Below are 11,266 nucleotides of genomic sequence, written 5' to 3' on the forward strand. Positions count from 1 at the left end.
TTTGCACCAATGGGAGGAGGAGGGGTCAAGTGCCCCCCAGAGCCCTGCGGACAGGGCACGGGGTCAATGGCTATTAGGCCCCGCCAAAGAGACCTTGAAGTAGCTTAGGTAGGCCCCTTAGTCCGGCATGCCGAGTTAAGTTAGTGTTTCGCCCTCCACCATGGAAGTCTGCTGGCTTGAAAGCTTTGGGCAGGGCTTGGGTTCGGCTACGTAAGACGCATCCTAAGAGTAAGTACTAGACATGTCCAAAAAATCGTTTTGAATTGTATATCGGATTTATTTCGGAATGTTCTCGCTTTTTGATACGCATTCCGAGACATTGTCTCACAGCGCAAGCAGCAATGTAATTCGAACCATTGTTGGCACATTCTCTAATTGTCTCTTAATGTTTCATTAATCCCCCCCCCTCCAAATTTGATTTCCAGTGTCCTTCTTGCTTACAAATATAGCAAGGGAATTTCTAGTTTTCAAAGTATCTTTGCATTCCTTGCCAGGGCATTGCTTGGCGTGGTGGTCACTGGTCCATTTATAATTGAAGGCATTGGGTTGAGGCTTGTGGGATTACATAGCCAGATACACCATTGATTTCCAGTGTCCTTCTTGCTTACAAATATAGCAAAGGAATTTCTAGTTTTCAAAGTATCTTTGCACAACTTGCAAGGGCATTGCAAATTTGATGAGGATAGCTCAAGAAATGACCCGCCCCTGTAAAAGCCCCCCCCACCCCGGTTCCTTTTTGGGGTGATTGCACATGCGGGTCTGCCATTTTAGAAACATTTAGAATCATTACGAATTTTCGGAACTATCCAAAATTTTGGGGTGAAAAAAATCGGAAATACTTTCTATATCGAAGCGCCAGCGTCCCCTACTTTAGAAACGAGAATTGAAACATTTTTTTCATTGATCAGACATGCCTAGTAAGTACACCTTGGAAAGCTGTTCCTTCTTGCTGCTGCTGCTCAGTCATTTAGTTGTCTCCGACTCTTCGTGACCTCGTGGACCAGTCCACGCCAGAGCTCCCTGTCAGCCGTCGCCGCCCCCAGTTCCTTCAAGGTCAAACCAGTCACTTCCATCCATCTCGCCCTTGGTCGGCCTCTCTTCCTTTTTCCTTCCATTTTCCCCAGCATCGTGATCTTTTCCAAGCTTTCCTGTCTCCTCATGATGTGGCCAAAATACTTCAACTTTGCTTCCAATATCCTTCCCTCCAGTGAGCAGCTGGGCATTATTTCCTGGAGGATGGACTGGTTGGGTCTTCTTGCCAAGGTCCAAGGCACTCTCAGGATTTTCCTCCAGCACCAGAGTTCAAAAGCATCTCTCTTCCTTCGCTCAGCCTTCCTTATGGTCCAGCTCTCACATCCATAGGTCACTATGGGGAATACCATTGCTTTGACTATGCGGACCTTTGTTGTCTCTGCTCCTCACTATTTTGTCAAGGTTGGCCATTGCTCTCCTCCCAAGAAGGAAACGTCTTCTGATTTCCTGGCTGCAGTGATCTTCACGCCTAGAAATATAAAGTCTGTCACTGCCTCCACGTTTTCTCCTTCTATTTGCCAGTTGTCAATAGGTGTAGTTGCCATGATCTTGGTTTTCTTGACGTTTAACTGCAACCCAGCGTTTGCACTTTCTTCTTTCACCTCCTCAGCTCTTCCTCGCTTCCTTCTTGATGGCCAAATATTAATATGGGGCCAAAATTGGTTTAGGATTCACTCTTTAAGACAGCATTTCTCAACCTGGGGGTCGGGACTCCTGGGGGGCTTGTGAGGGGGTTTCAGAGAGGTCACCAAAGATCATCAGGAACCACATATTTCTGATAGTCTTAGGAACCCCTTTGGCAGAGAAGGTTGTCCTCACAACCTCTGAGGATGCCTGCCATAGATGTGGGCGAAACGTCAGGAGAGAATACTTCTGGAACATGGCCACACAGCCCGAAAGACATACAACAACCCTGTGATCCCGGCCATGAAAGCCTTCGACAACACATTGTCCTCTTCCTTTTTGGAAACAGATGGCGAATCCTCCCACCAAAAGCCCAATCTGCCCCAGTCTATCATTGGTTGGATTCAAGGGTAAACTATGATAGTAGGTGAACTATAAATCCAAACTATAAATATCAAGGTATATTTTCCCCAAACTCCATCCACCAGTCTTCAAATTGGGGCATATTAAGTATTTGAACCAAGTCTGGACCACATTCATCATTGTTTGAGTCCACATTGCTCTCTGGATGTAGGTGAACTACAACTCCAAAACCCAAGGTCAATGCCCACCAAACCCTTCCAGTATTTTATGTTGGTTATAGGCGTTCTGTGTGCCAAGTTTGGTTCAATTCCATTGTTGGTGGAGTTCAGAATGCTCTTTTATTGTAGGCGAACTATAAATCCTGGCAACTACAACTCCCAAATGACAAAATCATTCCTCCCCCCCTACCCCACCAGTATTCAAATTAGGGCTTATCGAGTATTTGTGCCAAATTTGGTCCGACGAATGAAAATATATCCTGCATATCAGATATTTACATTACGATTCACAACAATAGCAGAACGACAGTTAGGAAGTTGCAACAAAAATAATGTTATATTTGGGGGATCACCACAACATGAGGAACTGGATCAAGGGGTCGTGGCATTACGACTGCTTTAAGAGTCCCCTGTATTGCTTTCTATCCATCGTCCCCCTTATATATCAAGCTGGGGATGCTGCCTTGGTTCTTAGAGCAACAGCTTTTGCCTTGGAAAACTGTTTCTTGGAAAGCTGATCTCAGGCTTGGAAAGCTATTTTTTCATGTTCACCAAAAGCGAATCTGGGGGCCAAACATGCCAGTCTGGTGGGCTTATGACTCATCCTTTAAGAGCCTCATCTTTCATTGTCAGACCATCTTACCATCTTTCTCCAACACACCAAACACAACAATTTACTACCCATTATTTCATGGGTGTCTCAAGACCAGCATTTTATTCCCATAGCAAAAGATTGACCAGTTGCCCATTTTTATTTTTACTGCACTTTATTCCTTTAGCCGGCCATAGTCTCCTTTGTTTATGCCTTTCCCAGCACTTTAATGGGATAATGGTTTTGTATCGTCCTCTCCCCGACTGTATCTGATACTACTAGCATTTTTATGGCCCAGTTCTTTTTAGGAGCCAACCCAGGATTTTATCAAGCATGTTTGTTTTATATGATTTTATTTGTTTTATGACTTGCTTTATTGTTGATTGATTTGTGTTATTGTTGTGTTTTATATTGTCTGTTTGTCCTGGGCTTGGCCCCATGTAAGCCGCCCCAAGTCCCCTTGGGGAGATGGGGCGGGTATAAAAATAAAATTATTATTTTATTGTATGACACAGCAAACAAGATAAACATGCTGGATTTCGTATCACAAAATCACAAGTCGAACACTTCCCAAGTGTCTAGGATTGTGTGATGTATTTTCGGATGATGCGTGCAGATCCCAGCAGGGTGGCCTTTTGCAGTTGACAGATCGTAATTTTGTCAATGTCTATTGTTTCCAAATGCTGGCTGAGATCTTTTGGCATGGCACCCAATGTGCCCATCACCACCGGGACCACCTCTACTGGTTTCTACCAGAGTCTTTGAAGTTCAATCTTGAGGTCCTGATAGCGGCTGAGTTTTTCCTGTTGTTTTTCATCAATGCGACTGTAGTCTGGGATGGCGACAACAATGATCCAAACCTTTTACTTTTCCACAACTGTGATGTCTGGTGTGTTGTGTTCCAGAACTTTGTCAGTCTGGATTTGGAAGTCCCACAGTATCTTTGCATGTTCATTTTCCACGACCTTTGCAGATTTGTCATCCCACCAGTTCTTTACTGCAGGGAGGTGGTACTTGAGGCATAAGTTCCAATGAATCATTTGGGCCACATAGTTGTGCCTCTGTTTGTAGTCTGTCTGTGCGATTTTCTTACAGAAGCTGACGATATTATCAATGGTTTCGTCGGTTTCCGTGTACAGTCTGCATTTTGGGTCATCAGCTGATTTTTCGATTTTGGCCTTAATTACATTTGTTCTGATGGCTTGCTCCTGGGCTGCAAGGATCAGGCCTTCTGTCTCCTTCAGTATTATTATTATTATTTGCAAAACCCTAAACCACCCATGTGCAAGTTTCTCGTAAAAATCAGAAGTATCAGTGGATAGAGCTCATGTAAATACTGTTCAATTTTGTGATTTTCCAACTCCATAATTTTGCAATTATGACAACTTAGGAACGTGCAACTGTGATGGAGATGCCCTAAAAGTAAGCAGAGGCGGCAATGGGGTCCGTTGAGGAAAGCCCGGGGCGGCTGTCTTGAGCCAAGCAGGACGGAATTTCCCAGCCAAGAGAAGGACAGGGAGGCTTGTGATGCGAGCGCCATGCACTGCCCGGGTCACAATGCCCCTGAGAGGTCAGCTGCCTCTCTCTGGGCTCCATCCTAGCCTCTTGCCCTTTGCAAGAAGGCACAGCAGGCTGGCTGGTTGACTTCAGGGAGCATTCCTCTGCCTTTGAGAGGTAAGGACAGGTAGACGGAGGGGCTGAGAGACAGGAAGGGGGTTCAGGAGGAGCAGGGGAACCCTAAACCCCACGGTTAGAAGGAGCCATGACAGTCATAAAGTTCAACCCTATTGGGAGACGCCCATCCAACCTTGGTTGGAAGATCTCCAAAAAGGGAGAGCCCAACACCCTTTGGACTAGTGAAGGTGTTCTTCCTAATGTTTGGTTGTGTGGGCATTTTTCTGTATCAATGGGATGGTTTTGGCTAACTTTAGCTGGATGCTATAAGAATGGTATATACAGTAGAGTCTCACTTATCCAACATACACGGGCCGGCAGAAGCTTGGATAAGTGAATTTGTTGGATAATAAGGAGAGATTAAGGAGAAGCCTATTAAACATCAAATTAGGTTATGATTTTACAAATTAAGCACCAAAACATCATGTTATACAACAAATTTGACAGAAAAAGCAGTTCAATGCGCAGTAATGCTACGTAGTAATTACTGTATTTACGAATTTAGCACCAAAATATCACGATGTACTGAAAACATTGACTACAAAAATGCGTTGGATAATCCAGAACGTTGGATAAGCAAATGTTGGATAAGTGAGACTCTACTGTATATAGAAAAAGTCCTTCAGGTTGTGGATATTTATGCTAGATCTTAAACAGTCTTTTGATGTATGGTAATTCTCTTCTTATTGTGATTCTCAGAATCTTCTCATTACAGTAGAGTCTCACTTATCCAAGCTAAATGGGCCAGCAGAACCTTGGATAAGCGAATATCTTGGATAATAAGGAGGGATTAAGGAAAAGCCTATTAAACATCAAACTAGGTTATGATTTTACAAATTAAGCACCAAAACATCATGTTATACAACAAATTTGACAGAAAAAGTAGTTCAATATGCAGTAATGTTATGTTGTAATTACTGTATTTACGAATTTGGCACCAAAATATCACGATATATTGAAAACATTGAGTACAAAAATGGCTTGGATAATCCAGAAGCTTGGATAAGCGAAGCTTGGATAAGTGAGACTCTACTGTATCTACGGTATGCTGTGGATATGTTGCTTTCTCTCTCTTAATCATAATTGCTTGCTTGGTCCTGCTTGAATTCAAGGCCTTTCAATGTTGTCAATCTTCTAAACATAAACTTAGGCACATACTAATAGTAACTGTGATTGTTATACCAAAATAGATATGTATAAACACCCCATATGTTGTCCAATTCTTAATCTAGTACAGTAGAGTCTCACTTATCCAACATAAACGGGCCAGGAGAACGTTGGATAAGCGAATATGTTGGATAATAAGGAGGGATTAAGAAAAAGCCTATTAAACATCAAATTAGGTTATGATTTTACAAATTAAGCACCCAAACATCATGTTATACAACAAATTTGACAGAAAAAGTAGTTCAATACTCAGTAATGCTATGTAGTAATTACTGTATTTACAAATTTAGCATCAAAATATCATGATGTATTGAAAACATTGACTACAAAAATGCGTTGGATAATCCAGAATGTTGGATAAGCGAATGTTGGATAAGTGAGACTCTTATACTGTATATAAAAGAGTTTACAGAAATACAATATCCACAATCTGAAGAAGGACTTCCCGAAACGAGGCATTGTACCCGGGATTATTTGTTGTTGTATAGTTTTGTTTGTATACACCCAATAGTTGTGGACAGTTTTTGGTTGGAGATTGATGTGTGTTTTGCTTTATATGTTACATAATAAGATAGTACCCAGTAGGGACTGTAAAGAAAATGCTCAACAATATTAGCATACTATAATACACACGTTTAAACCTGGATGGGAATATATACATTTAAGTTTTTTCTATATATACCATTCTTATAGCATTTTGATATAGATATCTGTGCCCTATCGATAATTTTAGCTGGACTCTCCAAGGACCTACTTGTCAGATGGCATCCAGAACCTTTGAAGGCTATTTTGAAACCAGAATATGCCCCAAATATTGTTCATTGCCTCACTCACATGGGAGGCACCAATCTCCACTCTTCTCCAGCCTTTTAGGATGGCGCATCCCCAAATCCCCATTTATTGTGGATCAGGCTGGTATGGGATGATAGGAACTGGTCCAAAACACATGGAGAAGTGAAGACATTGTTTTGAACTACTTCGCGGTTCACTTTTCGAGGATTCGCTGTTTTGCGGTTTTTCAATAAACTCTAAAAGACTATTATAATTTTTTTAAAAAAATTACAATTTACAGCCTAAGGAAAGGAGGAAGGAGAAGCCAAGGGGAGAGAAAAGGAGCCCAAGTGGCAACAGGAGGAGAAGCAGGCAATTTACCAACACACAATTGGTTGATAAAGACTTAAAATTGTGTATCTATATATATAAATGAGTGATGGCATCACGGCGACCAACAAAACAACAAAACTACAGGCCCCCCAACCTCAAAATTTGACAACACAACCCATCATCCATGCCACTAGGTTGATACAACAGAAAGAAAAGAAAAATAAAGTCCTAATTAGAGGAAGAGCAATAATTGTTTTTATCCCATTGCTGCCAGTTTAGAGGGCTAATCTCTGCCCACTTGGTGTCCTAGCAACCCACTCAGCCCAGGGGACAGGCACAGTTAGGCCTCACTTAGGCTTCTTCCACAGATTATCTAATTTGCACTGGATTATATGGCAGTGTAGACTCAAGGCCTTTCCACACAGCTATATAACCCATTTAGAATCTTACATTATCTGCTTTGAACTGGATTATCTTGACTCTACACTGCCATATAATCCAGCCTTCCAAGCAGCAAGTCTATTCCTTTGTATTCCAGCTCCTCAAACAAGGATTCCCATAAAAAGAAAATGGCCAGGCTTTGAGGCTGCAAGGCTATTCACAGCTATTCCACCTGGCCAACAAAGCATTCCCATAAGCCACAGCAACGCGTGGCTGGGCACAGCTACTAACTACTAAAATAATGTACAAGGAACCCCAGTGGCGAAGTGTGTTAAAGCGCTGAGCTGCTGAACTTGCAGACCGAAAGGTCCCAGGTTCAAACCCCGGGAGCGGAGTGAGCGCCCGCTGTTAGCTCCAGCTTCTGCCAACCTAGCAGTTCGAAAACATGCCAATGTGAGTAGATCAATAGGTACCGCTCCGGCGGGAAGGTAATGGCTCTCCATGCAGTCATGCCGGCCACATGACCTTGGAGGTGTCTATGGACAATGCCGGCTCTTCGGCTTAGAAATGGAGATGAGCACCAACCGCCAGAGTCAGACATGACTGGACTTAATGTCAGGGGAAACCTTTACCTTTACTAGTGTCCCTACTTTGCAGATTTTCACTTATTGCGGGTGGTCCTGGAACCTAACCCCCGCGATAAGTGAGGGAACACTGTAATCCCTTCTTGGCTTGAAATGATCCTACGAGGAGAAAGGAGATACTGAAAGCTTGCTGGTTACGGCTTGTCTCCAAATGGGGTCTGGCTGTCTCTTTCTTAACAGTTCTCCTCTTCCCATGGGGCGCTTTTTTGGATCTGAAGAAGACCCCAACCTCCCTGACCCTTTCCTGCTTTCACAGACAGGTCTGGGGCTCTCGGTCATGAGCTCCCAAGAGACCCCACAAGGTCGGAGATTTCCCATAGAGGCAGGAGACTCTCCCAGCCTGGCGACGGCCCCCGAAACACAGGAGCCAGTTGCACCTGAGCGCCCTGGAAGCAGGTGAGACAATACAGAGCAATCCCTTGGCAGCCCCATTGGCACCAATATTTAAGTTTGGATGACTTTATATTACAACCTTTGGGGCCAATTTTTCGTAGTCCTTAAATTACTGTATATACTCGAGTATAAGCCTAGTTTTTCAGCCCTCTTTTTAAGACTGAAAAAGCCCCCCTCGGCTTATACTCAGGTGAGGGCCCTGGTTGGCTTATATTTGGGTCAGCTTATACTCGAGAATATATGGTACATTTATTATTTTTCTCTATTATTATTGGTATTATTACATTTATTATTTTTCTCTATTATTGTTGCTACTATATACTCGAATATAAGCCAACCCGACTGTAAGCCGAGGCACCTAATTTTACCACAAAAAACTGGGAAATCATTGACTCAAGTATAAGCCAAGGTGGGAAATTTCAGAAATAAAAATACATACCAAAAATTACATTAATTGAGGCATCAGTAGGTTAAATGTTTTTGAATATTTACATCAAGCTCTAATTTAAGATAAGACTGTCTAACTCTGATTAAATCATTATTCTCATCTTCTTTAATGTAAATGTGCTTATGTATCCTTTTAATAATAATAGAGTAAAATAATACTCTAAAATTAGGCAAAATTAGGTGTCTCGGCTTATATTCGGGTCGGCTTATACTCGAGTATACACAGTATATGGGTTTTGCCTTTTCTCCCATTTTCAGCATAATTTCTGGTATGGTAGAAAATGGGGTATAGTATGAGTTAGACCTATTTAAATAGTTATTCTCAGGCAATCAAAAACTGGCATCCACCAATATCCATCAGTGCCATGGGTTCACTGAGAGGCTATTGTAATAATAATAATAATAATAATAATAATAATAATAATAATAATAATAATAATGATGATGATGTATGGTATTGTATGGGGTATGGTATAAGTTAGGCCTATTTTTAATACATACTCTTTATCAGTGTCGTTGGATAAGTGAGACTCTACTGTATATAACTGTATTTATAAATCAATAACTATTTAGTACCATTATTTCCATGTACAACAATCTATGGTACTTCTTGCAGTTTCCATGCTGATTTCTCTCTATTGTAGTTTCAATGTAGTCATGAATAATGAATAATATAATAATAATTTAATAGTAATATGATAATATACCACAATAATAATAGAATACTAATATAATGATATATGTGTGTGTGTGTGTGTGTGTGTGTGTGTGTGTGTGTGTGTGTGTGATGTGCATAATTCCCATGGAGTAAACAACAAAACCACTGGACGAAATCACACCAAATTTGGCCACAAAAGACATAGTCATCCAATCAATCTGCATGCGGCAGTGTGTCAGCAAAAATGCCTAGGCATGTCAGTGCTGACATGCGTGTCATAGGTTGGCCATCACTGAGTTAGGCCTATTTGAATAGTTACTCTCAAAGCAACCAGAAACTACATTTATCCAGCATCAATTGCTATATGGTACCAGTGAACTAAGATACTATTCTATATTAATTCTACAGCATAAATGCACCGAATGCTGTGGAATCCTGGGATTTGCAATAATGTGAGATGCTAGCACTCTGGAAGAGAGGGCTTAAAAAGACAAGATTCCATAGACTTGATGTCTATGGTTGGTGTCAAGGTTCCATAGCCATGGTGGTTGAAAGTGGCACCAAACTGCACTAATTCCACAGTGTAGATGCATGTATATGTTGATGGGATCTAGTTTGTATTCCTGCATGACCAGCCCTTTCTCTTTGTCTCGGTCCAGGCAGCTGCGAAGATGCCCCGGGTGCCACTGCCTGACCTTGCCCAACGTCCCCATTGACGTCTACATTGCCATGGGAGGCAGCCACCGGCCACGGACCACCTGAGGCTCCCCCGGCACGAGAGGCCACGGCGGCCGCCCCCCTTGGGAACACGCGGACGGACAGACGAGGGGCGGCCGCACAGCAAGCCACACAAAACAGCGACCCACATTTTAATAAAAGGACACCTTAAAATGTTTCGGTGGCCGTCCTTCCTGGAGGCCTGGTTTGCTTCTCTCTCTTTGTGAGGAAGGGGTGGAGCGGGGCCACAATTTGTGGCCTCGTTTGAACTTGGGGGCCCAGGACAGAGGCACGTAGCAACATAGAGATGGAGAGGAAACCTTCTGTCGGGCAGGACAACACAATCCAAGCCCTCATGACAGAGGGTCCTCCAAGCCCATAGACAGAAGCAGGTTCATGGAGAAATAGGGCTGTAGGATCAGAGTATCCTAGTTATAATAGACTCCAACAGCCATCCAGTCCAACTCACTGGACACCATCCAATCCCTCCAGACAGATGGCCATCCATCCCCAGATATGATTGAGATAAGTAGGTATTTATTTATATTTATTTATTAGCGACATTTATATGCCGCCCTTCTCACCCCGAAGGGAACTCAGAGCGGCTTACAAGCCATATGTACATACAATATATTATACTATTCGTACAGAACAATATAAGCATTATACATTACTATATTGTACTATAACACTATATTGTAATAATATTAGTAATATTACATATAATATAAATAATATATTACATATAGGTAGATATGATTTATATATATATATGGTAGTTATACCATAGAATTCTAGGGTTGGAGGAGACCCCAAGGGCCATCTAGTCGGCCAGCCAGACTCAGAGACATAAGCAGACTCATGAAGAAATAGGTAAAGGTAAAGGTTTCCCCTGACGTTCAGTCCAGTCATGTCTGACTCTGGGGGTTGGTACTTATCTCCATTTCTAAGCCGAAGAGCCGGTGTTGTCCGTAGACACCTCCAAGGTCATGTGGCCAGCATGACTGCATGGAGCGCCGGAGAGGTACCTATTGATCTACTCACATTGGCATGTTTTCGAACTGCTAGGTTGGCAGAAGCCGGAGCTAACAGCGGGCGCTCACTCCGCTCCCGGGATTTGAACCTGGAACCTTTCAGTCTGCAAGTTCAGCAGCTCAGCGCTTTAACACACTGCGCCACCAGGGGCCCCATATAAATGCAATAAATAATAAATGCAGTCCAACTGCCTTCAGGCAGGAAGACACCATCCAAG

The 11,266-nt window shown here is 42.6% G+C and overlaps 1 protein-coding gene across 2 annotated transcripts; it reads left to right on the forward strand.

Moving 5' to 3' along the window:
• The first annotated feature begins 9 nt into the window (after positions 1-9).
• Positions 10-10,192, forward strand: fam229a (family with sequence similarity 229 member A). 2 transcript variants are annotated; one of them, XM_008122497.3, is made up of 3 exons: positions 10-228; positions 8,056-8,195; positions 9,957-10,192. In XM_008122497.3, exons 2-3 carry the CDS (start codon positions 8,077-8,079, stop codon positions 10,057-10,059), a joined length of 222 nt encoding a protein of 73 aa, XP_008120704.1. In that variant the 5' UTR covers positions 10-228; positions 8,056-8,076; the 3' UTR covers positions 10,060-10,192. The 2 variants fall into 2 exon arrangements, with proteins under 2 accessions (XP_008120704.1, XP_003228774.1); XM_003228726.4 differs by lacking the exon at positions 10-228 and adding an exon at positions 4,355-4,503.
• Positions 10,193-11,266: the final 1,074 nt, after the last annotated feature.

Source organism: Anolis carolinensis, unplaced genomic scaffold (assembly GCF_035594765.1).
Source record: "Anolis carolinensis isolate JA03-04 unplaced genomic scaffold, rAnoCar3.1.pri scaffold_10, whole genome shotgun sequence".
NCBI lineage: Eukaryota > Metazoa > Chordata > Lepidosauria > Squamata > Dactyloidae > Anolis > Anolis carolinensis.

Bases quoted from the DNA above. Each gene is read 5' to 3' on its own strand.
- fam229a (XM_008122497.3), top strand. From the start codon at position 8,077: ATGAGCTCCCAAGAGACCCCACAAGGTCGGAGATTTCCCATAGAGGCA. The intron at 8,196-9,956 runs GTGAGACAATAC...GTCTCGGTCCAG, and splicing joins CCTGAGCGCCCTGGAAGCAG to GCAGCTGCGAAGATGCCCCG.